This window comes from Plectropomus leopardus, chromosome 9 (assembly GCF_026936395.1).
Source record: "Plectropomus leopardus strain MGB_pleo_1.0 chromosome 9, ASM2693639v1, whole genome shotgun sequence".
Taxonomy (NCBI): domain Eukaryota; kingdom Metazoa; phylum Chordata; class Actinopteri; order Perciformes; family Serranidae; genus Plectropomus; species Plectropomus leopardus.
Genome location: NC_142184.1, coordinates 109126 through 127975, shown reverse-complemented (window position 1 = coordinate 127975; position 18850 = coordinate 109126). Strand labels below are relative to the sequence as shown.

Below are 18850 nucleotides of genomic sequence, written 5' to 3'. Positions count from 1 at the left end.
CGGATGTTACTAGTACTACTACTACTACTACTACTAATACTTCTCCTTCTACTACTACTACTGCTACTCCTTCTACTAGTACTACTACTACTCCTTCTACTAGTACTACTACTAGTAATAATAACAATAATAATAATTATTGTTGTAACATAACTTGTATATAGACTATAATAAAAGTTTTTATTTAAACATAAGTTGTATAGAATTATTTCAACAGTAATTATTATAACATAACTTATAACATAACCTAAAAGCAGAGTTCTTTGTCCATTGAGGCGACATAAGAGCCGAACATTAATGTCTGAACTGAGTGAGACAGAAGAGACTCACGGGAACAATCCATACCAATCAGAGCAGATACAATCAACGAATATTAGCAGTAAACACAGAAATGATAAAAATAATTACAGAATTAAATATGATCGAGACAGAATAAAGGAAAAAGATTAAATGATAACTAACAAAGATTAATTAACATCACCTGCAGCAGTTATTTTTCTTCAATAGAGAAAACTGACTAAAGTAGAAACCAGAGTCAGCAGGAGGGTTTCTATCACAGATTTGTGTTCAACTTCACTGATATTTAGTAAATGTGGATGAAAGCAGCATCATGTGACCTCACAGCGTCATGTGACCTCACAGTCATGTGACCTAGAAAAGACTTAAAAGTGTTTCCACCGCAGTTTGGACAAATATGTCTTTTTACAGTCACCTGAAACACTGCCTCATGGCAGAGTAAACTCTTTATGAGATAAATGGAGGTTGTTTTTAAATCAACATGTGTCCATTCGACATAAGTGATAATCTCAGTTTGAGTTTGTGCAGTCATGGATCGATAATAAATGTGTGCGGTTTATCACGTGGATCGATAATAAATGTGTGCGGTTTATCACGTGGATCGATAATAAATGTGTGCGGTTTATAATAGGTCCATGAGTTTGAGGCCCCGCCCCCTGCTCCCAGTCTGGTCCCTCCTCACTGCGCCTGCGCGCAGACCGGTGTCCGGTGTCCGCCTGGCAGCAGCTGTTCAGACCCGAAGGACCGACAGACACGCTGAGACACCACCACCGACTGAGACCACCGACCCGGAATCGCAGAGCCGGTGCTACATACCCGTAACGGAGCCGGTCCAGATCGTAGGAGAGCCGCTGAGCTAACCGAGCTAACCAAGCTAACCGAGCTAACGGAGCTAACGGAGTGACGACACGCCGTCAGCTGTTTTTGGACAGGCCCCCGGCTCGTGCTCACCACGCTCCGCCGCACCGAGCCGCTCTGACCCGGGTCACCGACTCCGGGTCTGTCCGCCGGCTCGGGGGCCGAAGTTAGCTTCCGGCTAACAGCTAACAGCGTTAGCGTCCAGGGGACCGACCGCGCGACCGGAGCCCCGAACCGGACCGGTGACAACATGCTGATAGGTACGGTACCGCCAACCCGGAGCACTGAACGGGGTCGGTGTTCCGGTTCAGTTTGTGTCGTTAACTCAACACGCTGAACTCCAGAGAGCTAACATGCTAACTGCTGCTAGCTACTGTGAGCTAACAGTACCAGCCCAAGATACACACACACACACACACACACACACACACACAGACACACACACACACACACACACACACACACTCACACACACTCAGGCACACACACACACACACACACACACACACACACAGACACTCACACACACTCAGGCACACATACACGCACACACGCACCAAGACACACACACATAGACACTCACAGACATACACACACAGTCTAGTACTCGAGTAAATGTACTAATTTCGCTGCTGTAAACAGAGCTCCGGCGTGGTTGCAAAAGGAAGAAGTCGATGTTTAAATGCAGCAGCTACATTAGTGAAGTTTCTCTTTAGGAGTTAAGATTTAATGTTGAAATGTGATTTGTAAAATAAGATAAAGAAATATAGATTTAATATTTTTCTTACGTATTTATATTTAATGTAATATAGATTTTTATGGTTCCTGCACTTCTGCAAGTTTACAAATGCAGAAAAAAAGTGTTAAATTGGATGCTTTTTAAATGGAGTTTGGTTTGTGGCGTTACTGAGTGTCTCCTTGTGACTCTGAAGGGACGAGTCCCTCGTGTCATACGAGTGCCGATGTTTGTAAATGCAGTTTGTGACTGAATGTTGCTTTTTCTGTCTGCAGCCGTTGGCGCAGGAAGTGGACACACCACCGCCACCAGCAAGAAACACAGACGGAGAGGCAAAAAACACAGGAGAATCCGAACAGACGAGAACCGGTAATGCACACACACACACACACACACACACACACACACACACACACACACTCTGTAACACGCACGTGCTGATGGAGGCTATATTTAGCTGTGTGACTGTGGTTGGGTTTCAGTTCTGTATGTAGATCAACATAATAAAATTATAATAATTCAGATGACAGAATGAGAGGAGACAACAATAACAATAACAACTCTACCAACAATCATAAAATATGGATATCATAAATGTATGTATGCTTCGTGCATATGTGATAGATTACATATGTGGCAGGAGAAAATCACGCGTATAATAATAATGGAAGTATGACTAACAATAACGCGGTAGTGTTCAGCATCAGGTCAGACCCCGACAACCACAACAACAGGAGAGTCTGAGCCAGCCCTAACTGTAAACTTAATCAAACAGGAGAGTCTGAGCCAGCCCTAACTGTAAACTTAATCAAACAGGAGAGTCTGAGCCAGCCCTAACTATAAGCCTCCCTAAGTGATTTGGGGAAAATGTATAAAGAGTTTGTCACACATGTTGTCAATCAATAATAACTGTTTTTACAGTTTCTAGCTGATATATAGTGTCGTTTTGGAGATTCTGATTTTGGTGGGCCCCCAGGTATGGTAGGAATGTTTTCTTTAAAAATTAAGAATTTTAAAAGAACAAAAAAATTGCCAAAAACTTTTAGAGAAAAAAAAAATCGCCCTGAAAAATTGAAGAAAAATAAAAGTATCCCCCCCCCACAAAAAAAATCACCATTTTTTTTAAATCACCAAAAATATTAAAAGAAAGGAAAATTGCCAAAAATATAAAGAAAAAAATTCAAATTAAAAAGAAAAAGAATTGTGAATTGAGTATGAATTGTCATGTCGTTTTTATACGCCACCGGTGTTTCAGTTGCAGCTCTCTCCTGCAGCCTTTCACACACTCACTGAGCGTCTGCATCTGCATCTGCAGAGCTGTTAGTTTGTTTCCAGCTTGCAGAGGATGAATCCTTAAACCGCTGAAAGAGCAGCTGCTTTATTTAACTTTATTGTAACTGCAGTTCATTCAATAATGTCTTTAATTTTAGCAGATAACATTAATTTAAAGGCCATTTAAAAATATGGAGATATATATATATATATGTAGTGTGTGGCGATGTAGCTTTAAAATATGGTGAAATATGGCTTGAAATCCTCCAAATGTCTGTGGATTTGATCATTCAGGGGTTTTTGGCCTTATATCATGAGAGCTGTTGGTTATCTTTCCCTTCATATTTCATATCACTTACACCATCAATAGTTTTCCCTGTAAAAACGCTGTAAGCCGTACACCGCATCCTAACGTTTCCACCACGCAGGAAACTGGGACAGAACGTTGACTCAGCAGGAAAACATCGGGCAGCGTGGAGTTTTCCAAAAAATCGGATCGGAGCGTTTGGTCTCAGCTGATTGAACAGGAAATACAATGTACAATGTTGATCTGAAATAAAATAAAATAAATTAAATGATATATTTTTATTAAAATTAAAAGTAAAACAAATCATTAGTAAAATAAAATCAACTGCGCAGTGGTTTTTGCGAGGCTCATGTGCACGCTGCTCTGTGTTGGCGTGTCTCTGAGGGAGGCTTCAGCTGGGCTCTTTGCTAAGCTAGGCTAACAGTTTCCCTCTGCTTCCAGTGTTTGTGCTAAGCTAAGCTAGCTGGTGTCCTACTGACAGAAACAGGTTCGGAGCTCGGCCCGCACAGACCCCGCTCCAATAATAGAACCACACACACACACACACACACGCTCACACTCTCAGTCTATTTCGGTGTGGCTCGTCACCGTGGTGATTCAGAGAGCAGCTGTGTGTGACTCAGATATACGACCCGTCGACTGTGTGGTCAGAATGACACCATCACCAGTTCAGGCCGAAAACGTCCCCACCTGAGCAGGTACGGGCTCCTGTCTGATCAACCAATCAGCTGCGTAGCTCGATGAAGTCCTGCTATGACATCACAGAACAAAGAGGCGTCAGGAAAATAATTACAAAACCGATATATAATTAAATACATGAATAAGCAAATTTAATTTGATGTTAATTTTAAAGGGACACAGCACAGAACATCATACCGCAGTCAGCAGGACTGATCATTGACGTCTGTAGACCCTGAGCAGGTAACTGACAACAAAAACATCAAGAAAGAAAGAAAGATGTGTATATATGAAATAAGAAGAAAAAGAAAACAATAGATGAATGAAGAATAAAAAATACCAGAAGGGAATAAACCTTACTCCAAAGAATCGTGGGTGATGTTTCTTTTCTGTTTTTTCACTGTGAGGTTTATTTCTGCAACACTTCCTGTAAACATAAAATAAAAGACTTTACATTCATATAAACACGACGACAGTTTCATGATAACCAGAGACAATATTTAATGCTTCTCAGTTGCCGTTACCATGGCGACGGTTCTTACATGAAAGTTTACCTTTTGTTTTAGTTCGGCCTTTCGTTTCCATGACAACAGCGTTTTGGGGGCCTGAAAACACAATCTATAGAAAGCATGTGTGAGAGTGCAGTCTCCGCCTCCCCTTCTGTCCTTGTGGAAACTGGCGATGATCCTGTGAAAGCGGTGACGTCACGGCAGCGTGGTCTTATTGTGTGTCATTAAAGGTAAATCACCGGCTGCTGCCCCGGCGTACACACTACAGCGTGTTCGGTTGTTTTTGCAGATCCGTGAACACGAGGATGGTTTTCACTGTGTTTTTATATGATCGCAGAGGAAGAAAGATTTTTTTGTTTTCAGTCGGGCCATGTCTGAATGCCGCCTCAGTTTGAGCAGTTTCTGTGAGTCACAGCATTCACACTGAATTTTTTTCGTACGCAGGCAAACCGGGTGTGGTGTCACATGTGGTCAGTCATTGGGCATGGTTTAGTAGCCCTCTGACTCTCTGCTGGTTAGGGACCGTTCTTAATGTGACGGAGAGGGTTAGGGTCTAACCATGTGAGCGCTTTCACAGAAAGAAGGTGACCAATCACAGTGTGGGAGGGCAGTGACGTGTAGTTTGAGGTGTGACTCCGTGTTCTCAGTTTCAGGCATGATGACATCAGCAACCTTCAGAGTCCAAATGCCAACAGCAGCCCCGCCCCGACACCTCAAACCACCGGACTCCGCCCCCGAAATACTACAGAGACAGTCACACCGACCAACACGCTGCCATGCACCGCCGAGGTCCACGAGTCCATCACCGGACCGCCACAGACCGGAAACACCCCACCGCCCCGCCACAGTCAACCCCAATGCCCCTCGCCTCCACCCCAGGCCACGTCCCCCCCTCCAGATACAGCAGACACACCTGCAGCTCACCTGGTCCCTTCTGACAGTCCACACACTGCCCCGATAGCACCACCTACACCTCACACCTGCAGCCAATCACCTCTCGCCACCTCTCCAAGCCCCGCCCACAGTGCCAGCCAGTCACCATCTGTTGACCAAAACATTACCCAAAATTCCTCCACATCGCCTCACAGAACTCTCAACATTACCCACAATGCCTCTGAATCAATGTCAATTTCTGCCCCACCGCCCACCAAAGCTCCTCCCACACCGCCACTAAGCCCCTACCACCCCGACCCCTTCCTGCTGACCTCAGTGACCTTTACCTCCAGTGGCTCCTCCCACCTCTACTCCCCCGTCTGCTCCCCGTCCACCTCCTTCCTCCGTTCCCTCGATGCTCTCGGCCACCACGCCACTCTGCCTTCCATGATGTCATCAGCTGCCCCACACGTGGCCACCCCCCCTTTGACCCTGACCCTGCCCCTCTCGAGTTAACCCCGCCCCCTGTCCAGCTGCTGGGCTCTGACGATGAGGAGCAGGAGGACCCGTCCGATTACTGCAAAGGTGACCCTATGTTCTGCTGTTCTCACCCTGTCTCTGCTACGTTCTCTACAGTCTGTTCTGTTGTTCCCACCCTGTCTCTGCTGTGTTCTCTACAGTCTGATCTGTTCTCACCCTGTTTCTGCTGTGTTCTCTACAGTCTGATCTGTTCTCACCCTGTCTCTGCTGTGTTCTCTACAGTCTGATCTGTTCTCACCCTGTCTCTGTTGTGTTCGCTACAGTCTGATCTGTTCTCACCCTGTCTCTGCTGTGTTCTCTACAGTGTGTTCTGTTGTTCTCACCCTGTCTCTGCTGTGTTCTCGTCAGGTGGATACTACCCGGTGAAGATCGGGGACCTGTTTAACGGGCGCTACCATGTGGTCAGGAAGCTGGGCTGGGGTCATTTCTCCACCGTGTGGCTCTGTTGGGACCTGCAGTACGACACACACACACACACACACACACACACACACACACACTAAGGGCTTGTATTTTGAAGGATCTGCTGTGACTCTGTTTCCTCACTGAATGTGTGTGTGTGTGTGTTTGTTCAGGAAGAAACGCTTTGTGGCGTTGAAGGTGGTGAAGAGTGCTCCGCATTACACCGAGACAGCTCTGGATGAGATCAAGCTGCTCAGATGTGTGAGTCACCTGTACACACACACACACACACACACACACACACACACACACACACTCACTCACTCACTCACTCACTCACTCACTCACTCACTCACACACACACACACACACACACACACACACACACACACACACACACACACACACACACACACTCACTCACTCACTCACTCACTCACACACACACACACACTCACTCACACACACACACACACACACACTCACTCACTCTCACACACACACACTCACTCACACACACACAGAGGTTATATATTGTGGTGAAGACTGTGATCTCTGCTGTGTTTTTCCTCATCAGTAACATAACAACATGGCAGTGTACCTCAGGTGACAGGTGTGTCTGTGTGTCCAGGTGAGGGACAGTGACCCCTCTGACCCCTACAGAGAGACCATCGTCCAGCTGATAGATGACTTCAAAATCTCCGGAGTCAACGGAGTCCGTATCCTTTATCACCTGCCTGTAAGCCTGTATACCTGTGTGCCTGTATATCTGTATACCTGACTACATGTGTACATGTACACTTGTACACCTGTGTACTTGTATACCTCTACACCTGTACACGAGTGCACCTGTGTACCTGTGTATTTGTGCACCTCTATACTTGTACCTGTGCATCTGTGTACCTGAGCACCTGTATACCTGTGTACCTGTGTAACTGTTTCCCTGTGTACCTGTCAGTATTTTCCTCAGCCTCAGTCAGATGTTTGCATGGTTCTGGAGGTTTTGGGTCATCAGCTGCTAAAGTGGATCATTAAGTCAAACTACATGGGGCTGCCTCTGGTCTGCGTCAAGACCATTATCAGACAGGTAACTGACTAGCTGACCTGTCGATTGACTTTTTGACTGACTGACTCATCAAATTGTTGATTATCTCAGTGACTCGTGCAGTGAAGGGTTGAGCTGTGGATTGACTTGGTGACTCATGTAGTAACTTGTTGACTTGTTGAGTGACTGGTTAACTCCTGTAGTGACTGGTTGATCGACTGGGTGACTTGTGTAGTGACTGGTCAACATGTTGGGTGACCTGGTGAATTGTTAACTGTTGACTGACTTGTCGACTCGTGTAGTGACTGGTTGACCTGTTGGGTGAGTTGGTGATTTGTGAAGTGACTGGTTGACCTGTCAGGTGACTCTGTGACTCATTGACTGTTGACTGACTCATTGACCTGTGTAGTGACATATTGACCTGTTGACTGGCTCGCCTCATTGATTGACTGAGTGACTTGTGAAGTGACATGTTGACCTGTCAGGTGACACAGTCACTAGTGACTGTTGACCGACTTGTCGACTCGTGTGGTGACATGTTGACCTGTTGACCGGCTGTGATTCGTTGACCTGCAGGTGCTGCAGGGTCTGGACTACCTGCACTCTAAGTGTAAGATCATCCACACGGACATTAAGCCGGAGAACATCCTGCTGGACGTGGACGATGTGTACGTGCGGCGGCTGGCGGCCGAGGCCACCGTCTGGCAGAGAGCTGGAGCCCCGCCCCCCTCAGGGTCGTCAGGTGAGGAGCAGCCCTCTGATTGATCAGAGCCACAGTGGTGAATCGTGATGTCATAGGGAGTGACAGATGATCAAATGTATGTCCACTGGACTCAGGCAGCAGTGGTACTGGGAGCTGTGGTTTCCACCGTGTCTGTCTCTCTCTCTGTCTGTCTGTCTCTCTGTCTGTCTCTGTCTCTATCTGTCTGTCTCAGCATCTCTGTCTCTCTGTCTGTCTCTGTCTCTTTAACCTGTCTCCTTCTCTTCACAGGTCGTACCTGTCTGTCTCTGTCTGTCTCTCTGTCTCTAACCTGTCTCCCTCTCTTCACAGGTCTTACCTGTCTGTCTGTCTCCATCTTGATTTCCTGTTTCTGATGTTATCTTCCTGTCTCTCTCTCCCTGTCTGTCTCCACGTGTCTCTCTCTCACTCTCTCTAGTTAGCATGGCTCCCAGGGATCTGGAGGTAAGTGTTAAGGAGTGAGACCTGCTGTGTTTTCATTGGTTACCTGCGGAAAATTGCATCCGGTTGATAGGATAACACCTGATAAAGGAAGTGAGATGACACGTTGTTTCTTGTAATGTCAGCGAGTGAAAATAAAACTTTTAGCCGGAGCGGAATGAACAGTTTCACTGGTTGTGATGTTCTGCTGCTCCGTCTGTACCCAGAGTACAAACTTCTGCTTCTTCTGTACCCAGAGTGCAGACTACTGCTCTGTCTGTACCAGATTACATACTACTGCTCTGTCTGTAAATTACAGTACATTACATATATTTGATGGTGGCAGTAGATGTGTTAATTGCGGCAGCAGCGGATGTTTTAATGGCGGCAGCAGTAGATGTTTTGATGGCGGCAGCAGTAGATGTTTTAATGGCGGCGGAAGCTGATGTTTGATGGCAGCAGCAGCAGATGTTTTGATTGCAGCAGCAGATGTTTTGATTGCGGCAGCAGTAGACGTTTTAATGGCGGCAGCAGCGGATGTTTTAATGGTGGCAGCAGCGGATGTTTTGATTGCAGCAGCAGTAGATGTTTTAATGGCGGCAGCAGCAGATGTTTTAATGGCGGCAGCAGTAGATGTTTTAATGGTGGCAGCAGCGGATGTTTTGATTGCAGCAGCAGTAGACGTTTTAATGGCGGCAGCAGCGGATGTTTTAATGGTGGCAGCAGCGGATGTTTTGATTGCAGCAGCAGTAGATGTTTTAATGGCGGCAGCAGCGGATGTTTTAATGGCGGCAGCAGTAGATGTTTTAATGGTGGCAGCAGCGGATGTTTTGATTGCAGCAGCAGTAGATGTTTTAATGGCGGCAGCAGCAGATGTTTTGATGGCGGCAGCAGTAGATGTTTTAATGGCGGCAGCAGCAGACGTTTTGATGGCAGCAGCAGTAGATGTTTTAATGGTAGCAGCAGCGGATGTTTTAATGGCGGCAGCAGTAGATGTTTTAATGGCGGCAGCAGCAGATGTTTTGATTGCGGCAGCAGTAGATGTTTTAATGGCCGCAGCAGCAGATGTTTTGATTGCGGCAGCAGTAGATGTTATAATGGCGGCAGCAGCAGATGTTTTAATGGTGGCAGCAGCAGATGTTTTGATTGCGGCAGCAGTAGATGTTATAATGGCGGCAGCAGCAGATGTTTTAATGGTGGCAGCAGCGGATGTTTTGATTGCAGCAGCAGTAGATGTTTTAATGGTGGCAGCAGCAGATGTTTTGATGGCGGCAGCAGTAGATGTTTTAATGGTGGCAGCAGCAGATGTTTTGATGGTGGCAGCAGTAGATGTTTTAATGGCGGCAGCAGTAGATGTTTTAATGGCGGCAGCAGCAGATGTTTGATGGCAGCAGCAGCGGATGTTTTGATTGCGGCAGCCCTATATAAATGACTAGGGATGTAATGATGTTTGGTTATCATGGTTATTGTGGTAATAATCCCTGATGGTTAATAATATCATTTAAATTTTAATTATCATGATAACCGTTTGTGATTACCATGCTTTGAAACAAAAAAGGCGATTATTTTGGCTGGTCAAAAATATGCTTGGCAGGTAGATTTTTTTGTTACAGCCCAATTGTTCAGTTTATGATAAAGTTAATTTTGGGCACTAACTGTTAGACTGTAATGCCTCTACCAAAGTTAGCAGCGACAGTCACTTACAGATGTAGCAATGCTGAATGTGCAGTCCGTCCCTCCCTTTCCTGAAAACATGATGTTAGTGTGGGCATCAGTACTTTTTGAACATTTTCCAGCATGTGTCAAAATTATTGCAATTAGGGGCGTTCCATAGGGTATCATCCATGACCGGTATATTTTTTATATGATAAAAAAAAAAAATGCATATCGCTATAATGGCAACATTTCTACCTCTTGACATAGTGACATCAAAGCATGCTCTTTACTTTCCTTAATGACACTGGACGGATGACCAGAATGGAGACTGTGGATAGGGGATGTGGTGTCACACACTTGCGATCCGTAAGTAACTTAGAGAAGAAGGAAAAGACGTCAAAGCACGCAGCGTGCAGTAATAACAAGCATGGCCGAAAGCAAAAGTCCCGGCTCCGCGGTGGATGAGTTGGTTCCGAAGAGGGGAGCGACTTCACTAGTGTGAAATTGGTTTGGTTACAGAAGATTATATGTGCGGCAGACTACGGCAATATGTAAGAAGAGTAACAAGACTGTGACCACAAAGGGGGGCAACACATCAAACTTATTTCACCACCTCAAACAGAAGCACTCAAAGGAGTATGAGGAGAGCCAAAAATCCCGTAAGGAGAGCGTGGCAACAACAACAACAACAAATGCAACGAGTTCGTGCAGACAGCATGCACGGGCTCGGCCTAGCATCTTTCGTAAGTTGCCAATTCAAACTGTCGCGAGGAAAGGCTTCAAACTGCTCGTAAAAAAGTTGATTTTTATTTTGTTGTATGATTTTTATTTGTACAGAATCTGAAACTCGGTTTTATTTAGATAGATAGATAGATAGGTACTTTATTGATCCCGAGGGAAATTTAAGTAACCAGCAGCATATTAAACATACAGAATAGAATATAGACCAATAAATATATAAGCAATATATACAGAGAAAAAAAGAGATGCAGAATATGCAAAAACACAAGATATAAAACAACAATAACAATAAAACAGTGCAATACCAGTATGAACAGTGCAACAGTGCAAACAGTGTTTATCTGTGTGAGGAGGAGTTGAAGAGTCGTATGGCCTGTGGGACAAACGACTTCCTCAGCCTGTCAGTGGAGCAGGACAGGGACAGCAGCCTGTCACTGAAGACACTCCTCTGCCTGATGATGATGCCGTGCAGAGGGTGCTGGGCATTGTCCATGATGCAGAGCAGTTTGCTGAGAGTCCTTCTCTCTGCCACTGATGTGATCGAGTCCAGCTCTGTGCCGACCACAGAGCCAGCTTTTCTTACCAGCCTGTCCAGCCGAGAGGCGTCCCTCTTCTTGATGCTGCCTCCCCAGCACACCACAGCATAGAAGAGGACACTTGCCACAACAGACTGGTAGAACATCAGTAGGAGTTTCCGGCAGATTTTGAAGGACCCCAGCCTCCTCAAGAAGTAGAGCCTGCTCTGAGCCTTCTTGAGGAGGGTCTCGGTGTTGAAAGACCAGTCCAGTTTGTTGTCTAGCTGCAGCCCGAGGTATCTGTAGGTCCCGACCACATCAGACCCCTCAATGGAGATCTGTTGCATAGGCGGCCTGGACCTCCGTAAATCCACCACCATCTCCTTGGTCTTGGTAGTGTTGATCTGCAGATGGTTTGCCCTGCACCATGTCACAAAGTCCTCCACCAGGCTCCTGTACTCCCCCTCCTGTCCATCCCTGATACATCCCACGATTGCAGTGTCGTCAGAGTACTTCTGCACATGGCACGGCTCAGAGGTGTGCCAAAGTCTGATGTGTACAGAGTGAACAGGACAGGGGAAAGAACAGTCCCTTGTGGTGCGCCAGTGCTGCAGACCACCGTGTCAGAGGAGCAGTCCCTCAGCCTGACGTACTGAGGTCTCCCTGTGAGGTAGTTCATAATCCAGGTCACCAGGTGTGATTCCACTCCCATATCTGCCAGCTTGTCTCTCAGTAGAGGGGGCTGGATCGTGTTGAAGGCGCTCGAAAAATCAAAAAACATGATCCTCACAGCGCCACTCCCTGTGTCCAGATGAGAGTAAGCCCTGTGTAGCAGATACAGGATGGCGTCGTCCACCCCGACCTCCTCCTGGTAAGCGAACTGGAGTGGGTCGAGTGCCTGGCGAACCTGGGGTCTGATGTGGTGCAGCAGGAGCCGTTCCAGGGTCTTCATAATGTGTGAAGTCAGGGCAACTGGTCTGTAGTCATTCAGCACACTGGGGTGTGCCTTCTTTGGAACTGGGATGAGGCAGGAAGTTTTCCATAGTAGAGGGACCCTCCCCAGTCGCAGGCTCAGGTTGAAGACATGCTGAAGAGGCTCCCCCAGTTCAGCAGCACAGAACTTGAGCATTCTTGGACACACCCTGTCTGGCCCTGCTGCCTTCGTGGGGCGGAGTCTCCTCAGCTCTCTACTGACCTGCTCTGCAGTGATGGAGGGGGGGGCATTGTCTACTGAGGATTCAGCTGATGGTGTTGAAGAGGTGTGAAAGTGGGTGCCAAGAGCAGTAAGTGGGGGGTGTGTGTGGGGGAAAACCTTTGCATGTAGCGGAGGAGGAGGAGGAGGAGAATCAAACCTGTTGTAGAAGTGGTTGAACTGGTTTGCTCTCACCCCATCCCCCTCTGCTGAGCCGTTGGTCTTTTTGTTGCAGCCTGTGATGGTTTTCATGCCATCCCAGACCTCCCTCATGCTGTTGTTGCCCAACTTCTGCTCCAGCTTCCTGCTGTAGGACTCCTTTGCTTCTCTCAGTCGGACCTTGAGTTCTCCCTGTACGCGCTTCAGCTCTGCCCGGTCTCTGTCTTTAAACGCCCTCTTTTTCTTGTTGAGGAGGTTTTTGACATCGCTGGTAATCCAGGGCTTGTTGTTAGGGAAGCAGCGCACAGTTTTGGTGGGAACAGCAATGTCCATGCAGAAGTTCAGGTAGTCCGTGGTGCAGTGTGTGACCCCCTCAATGTCCTCACTGTGTGGTTCTTGTAGCACACTCCAGTCAGTACACTCAAAGCAGTCCCTCAGAGCATCCACTGCCTCTGGAGACCATTTCCTGAAAGAGCGTGTAGTTGTGGGTTCCCTGAGGACCCGTGGTTTGTATTGGGGCTGGAGAAGGACAAGATTATGGTCTGATTTTCCCAGTGGAGGAAGAGGAAAGGAACAGTATGCATCCTTCACATTGGCATAAAGGAGGTCTATTGTCTTGTTTTTCCTGGTCGGACAGTTAACAAACTGATGAAATGTTGGGAGAGTAGAGTCCAAGCTGACATGATTGAAATCACCAGAGATTGCAATGAAAGCCTCAGGGTGCTGTGTTTGCAGCGTCGCGATGTTAGAGTGGATGACGTCACATGCCACCTCCGCGTCTGCCCGCGGAGGAACGTAAACACAAACAGCAATGGCGTGGGAGAACTCTCTGGGCATGTAGTAAGGTCTGAGACTCACCGCAAGCAGCTCAATGTCCGGACAGCACACCGTCGCTTTTACAGTTACATGTCCCGGGTTGCACCATCTCTTGTTAATGAACAGTGCGAGTCCCCCGCCTTTGCGTTTGCCGGTTAGCTTAGCGTCCCTGTCCGCTCGTACAGTGGTGAATCCAGGCAAATCCACATTAGCATCCGGAGTGATGCCGGTTAGCCACGTCTCCGTGAAGCACATCAGGCTACACTCCCTGTAGATTTTCTGGTTCTTCACCAGAGCCGCCAGCTCGTCGGTCTTGTCGGTCAGTGCGTTTACATTCCCCATTACGACGGATGGAATGGATGGCTTGTACCTCCACCGCTTTGCTTTCTGCCTAGCCTTCACCTTAGCGCCGGCTCTGCAGCCCCGGTACGGCCGTCTCAGCTCCTCTGGTACAAAGCAAAAGCTGCCGGTTTTCCCCATTGTCCGTAGAGAGAGCAGCTGTCCCCTTGAATAAACAAGGTTTTTTCTTCCAGGAGATAAAATATCCATCGGATATAATAAGAACTGCCCAGTATGTGCAGTATAAAAGTGAAGAGGAGGAAAAGTTGAAAAAAATAGCGATGAAAAACACAAGTTAAAACAAAACGTTAAACTACAGAGCTACTGGTAAGGCTGCCACTCGCGTCGGCGCTGGAAGTGTGTTTAGTTTTCACTATATAATTTAAGGCAAACTGTTACATTGCTAACATAAAAACAATAACACTGTGCTGCAATTTTATGCTCTTGAAATTCATTTTTTAAATTTTTTTTAATATATTTTTCAGTATTTTGTCATATCGCCAAGAATATTGTTATCGCAAAATTACCCTGAAATATCATGATATTCTTTAAGGGCCGTGTCGCCCACCCCTAATTACAATAATATCGTTTATCGTGATAATTTTGGTCGCGATAATCGTGTTAAGAAAATTTGATATCGTTACCTGTCTGTGATTGACTGAAGGAAACTCTGGTTTCAAGTTTCTGTCAAAGAAAAACAAATCTGAGCAGAAAGTGTGTAGTGTTGGTACAGCGTGTATGTGAGAGCACTTTGACACGAGTGTTTGTGTGTTCTGCTGCCTCTCTCTCGTGTTTGTGTGTGTGTGTGTGTGTGTGTGTGTGTGTGTGTGTGTGTGTGTGTGTGTGTGTGTGTGTCTGTGTGTGTGTGTGTGTGTGTGTGTGTGTGTGTAGGTAGGTAAACTGTCTAAGAACAAGAAGAAGAAGTTAAAGAGGAAAGCCAAACGTCAGCAGAGACTGTTGGAGGAGAGATTGGTGGATATACAGGTACTATGAATACTCAGAATACTGCTGACTCTGGAGTACTGCGAGAACCATTCAAAACATCAGGAACTTAAGACATTTTACATAGTCCCTTCAAAATAAAGCTTTCCATGTCTGCCTGTGTGTGTTCAGAGGATGGAGGAGGAGGACGGAGTGTTACAACCTGACGACACAGACAGTAACTGTGAGTACATGCTGTTATACATGCTGTAATACACACTGTTACACAGACTGTTACACAAACTGTTATACACACTGTTGCACAGTCACACACTGTTTATAACTGTCTTACAGTGTGTGTAATAGTATGTTTAACACTGTTACATACTTCGTTACACACACGTGTTAGTGGTGCAGTACAGCATTAGATTTGTGTGTGTGTGTGTGTGTGTGTGTGTGTGTGTGTGTGTGTGTGTGTGTCTTCTCTCAGGCTCTGTGGTTGTCAACGGCAACACTTACTGCTCCACAGCCAATAGCAAAGGGAGCCCAGAGTCTGCCTGCTCCTGGTTGGAGGACAGGTGTAATGGCCACGCCCCTGGACGGTTCTCCAGCCCTGCCTCCGGCCTATCAGGCTTCTCCAGCTCTGTGATGTCTGCGACGTCAGAGTCCGCACTCTCTACTCAGTCGGGATACTCCAGTGGACGAGACGGTGGGACAAAACACACACACAGATACACACCACACTACACTCTTTATATATGTTGATATGACATATGTTGTTAGTAAACATGATGTCCCGTGTTGTTTGCGTGTTTCAGTGTTCAGTGCGTCGGACTTCGTCCTCAGTCCTCTGGATCCTCAGAACGCCCACAAACTGAGAGTGAAGATCGCTGATCTGGGAAATGCCTGCTGGGTGGTGAGTCGGCGTCCTCCTCTAATCTTCTTTCTCTCTGTGGTGAAAGTTTGAACTTTGGACCAATCAGATGGCTCCTCTGTCTGTCCTGTGTGTCTCTCATCCAGCACAAACACTTCACGGAGGACATTCAGACCAGACAGTACAGAGCTCTGGAGGTTCTGATTGGAGCAGAGTACGGACCGCCAGCCGACATCTGGAGCACCGCATGCATGGTAAACGCACACGAGAACGCACACCAGCGTGTTCAGAATCACCCAACTATAGCACGTTGAAAACAACGTCATGGTGTAACGTGTCGTTCAAGAAATAAAAGAACGTCATAGTATCGTGTTTTGTTCAAAAAATGATAAAAAATGTCATAGTATAGTATGTGTTCAAAAACTGATAAAAGCGTCAACTTACAGTATGTCGTTTAAAAAAATGTCATGGTGTAGTTTGACGTTCAAAATTTGACAAAAATGTCATAGAATATTGTATATTATTCAAAAACTGACAAACATCATAGAGTAGTATGTCATATAAAATCTGATAAACATGTCGTAGTATATTATGTTGTTAAAATACTGTTAAAAACGTCAGAGTGTAGTATGTTGTTCAAAATTAGACAAAAAGGTCGTAGTATTGTGTGTTGTACAAAAACTGACAAAAAACTTCAGTGTTTAGTTTGTCGTTCAAAAAATGACTAAAACATCATAGTTAGGGCGGGGTGATAAATCGTTTTTATCGATTAATTTGAATTTGTGATTCAGGGCGATTGTTAAAAATGATAATCACAATTTTTGTCCCAGAAAAGTCATTCTTGTCATTAATGTGGAACTAGTTTCGGTTTTGCAGCGTCAGATCTCGAACAAATCACAGTCCTGCAAAGTTTATCTTTTAATCTCCACGGAGGACCGGGAGTCACGTCCGCCCCGATACACGAAACATACTCGACGGAACAGCCAACAGCAGCTGGTTAGAGAGGAAATACTGAAAATACACAAGAATACTTACTGTTTTGTTTTTATGAAACGTGTCTGAATACAGACTGTGCTCCAGGTGTGTGTGTGTGTGTGTGTGTGTGTGTGTGTGTGTGTGTGCTCCAGGTGTGTGTGTGTGTGTGTGTGTGTGTGTGTGTGCTCCAGGTGTGTGTGTGTGTGCTCCAGGTGTGTGTGTGTGTGCTCCAGGTGTATGTGCACATTTGGATCCTCGAGCGCAGCTCGTGCCGCACATTCCTGTCCGGACCGAAGTCACTGAAGAGATTCATATGACTGTTTTCAAAGAGCGACAAAAAGTGTTGCTAACAGAAACAAAGCTGATCGATCACAGCTGATCTATAGATCCATCAGAGCAGCACTGACAGACCTCTCAGTTATCAGGGGCGGATTTGGTGATTTGGGGGCCCGGTGCCCAGCTGCCCTGCTGCGATGCGGTCCGGTCTGTAACTGGGAGTGCTGGCGGCTGCAGACGAGTGCAGCTGATGTCGAGGCTCTGGCAGCTGTTCTGATACAGACACGCTGATAAAGACGTGATCCGCGTGAATTCATGTGAATATGTTTTGTGAAATTACTGCAGCCTCAGTGTTAAAGATATGTTTGCACTTTAACCCCAAAAGGGAAATTCAGTTCACGATATTAACAGAAGCCTTTAATTTTTACTGCTGAAATCAAAAGCAAAACTTGTTTTGAGTAATTTCTTTGTCATTTGTAGTTTGTTTTGAAGAAGGAAAAAGAATTGATTAAAATCGTAAATCGCGTTTGTTGTGAAAAAATCTGAGATTTTATTTTTAGGTCATATCGCCCGTCCCTAAACCAAAGTACAGTACGTCTTTCAAAACCTGACAAAAACGTCATAGTACGGTTTGTCATTATTTGTCATTATATACATTATTTATAGTACTAGTAATCGTTTAAAAACTATAAAATGTGATGGTATCGTATGTCTCCTGTGTATTGATTATTGATGTGTTGATTGGTGATATTTCAGGCGTTTGAGTTGGCGACAGGAGATTACCTGTTTGAACCTCATTCAGGGGAAGATTACACCAGAGACGAAGGTAGTACACTTTACAATACACACTCTACCGCACACACTACTGCAGTGTGCAGTTTGACACTCAGCATGAAGGTAACAGACACCACTGCAGTGTGAAACTGTGTGTATTTTGATTGTGTGCAGATCACATCGCTCACATCATCGAGCTGCTCGGACCGATTCCTCTGCCCTTCGCTTTGTCTGGAAGGTACTCCAGAGAGTACTTCAACAGGAGAGGTGAAAGAGGCCGTCCATCTGTCTGTACTTGTGTCCGCCGTCCCCACCTGTCTCACCTGTCTGTCCTTACCTGTCTCACCTGTCTCACCTGTCTATCCCTGTCTCAGGGGAGCTGCGTCACATCTCCAGCCTGAAGCCGTGGGGTCTGTTCGAGGTGTTGTTGGAGAAGTACGAGTGGCCGCTGGATCAGGCGGCTCAGTTCAGCGACTTCCTGTTGACCATGTTGGAGCTGCAGCCTGAGCGCAGAGCGACGGCGGCGCAGTGCCTGCAGCACGCCTGGCTGCACACATGAACACGCGCACACACACACACGCTATGTTTTGGGCGTCTCTGAGTTGATTTCACCTCGACTGACTGTAAACTGGACTGGCGCCGCTCAGGTAGCTGCTGTGATCGTGAGACCTCATGGACTCAATCAGTGAGGGCGTGATGTCATCACCGCCACAGAGCAGACTTCCTGTCTGCGGCCTGCTGGGTGTTTCACAATAAAACATCTGAAAACGGTCTTTTTGGATTCAGTCAGTTTTAATTTCCCTCCTGAAGGAACCTGCTTACATCTCTGAATCTCTGTCGATGCTGCTGATGTCACCTGATTTCAACTGATTTCACCTGATTTCACTTGATTTCACCTGATTTCTGCTGATTTGACCTGATTTCACTTGATTTCAA

General features: G+C 46.3%; 1 protein-coding gene across 1 annotated transcript; it reads left to right on the top strand.

Annotated features, from left to right (window-relative positions):
- The first annotated feature begins 964 nt into the window (after nt 1-964).
- Nucleotides 965-18687, top strand: srpk3 (SRSF protein kinase 3). Its single transcript, XM_088081504.1, is given in 18 exon segments — nt 965-1415; nt 2167-2260; nt 5305-6023; nt 6026-6115; nt 6419-6527; nt 6646-6733; nt 7104-7191; nt 7453-7559; nt 8094-8259; nt 8675-8700; nt 14986-15078; nt 15208-15259; nt 15506-15724; nt 15834-15931; nt 16036-16143; nt 17897-17966; nt 18089-18181; nt 18289-18687. Coding segments are annotated over 18 exon segments (2415 nt in total). The 5' UTR covers nt 965-1405; the 3' UTR covers nt 18474-18687.
- The last annotated feature ends 163 nt before the right edge of the window (nt 18688-18850 follow it).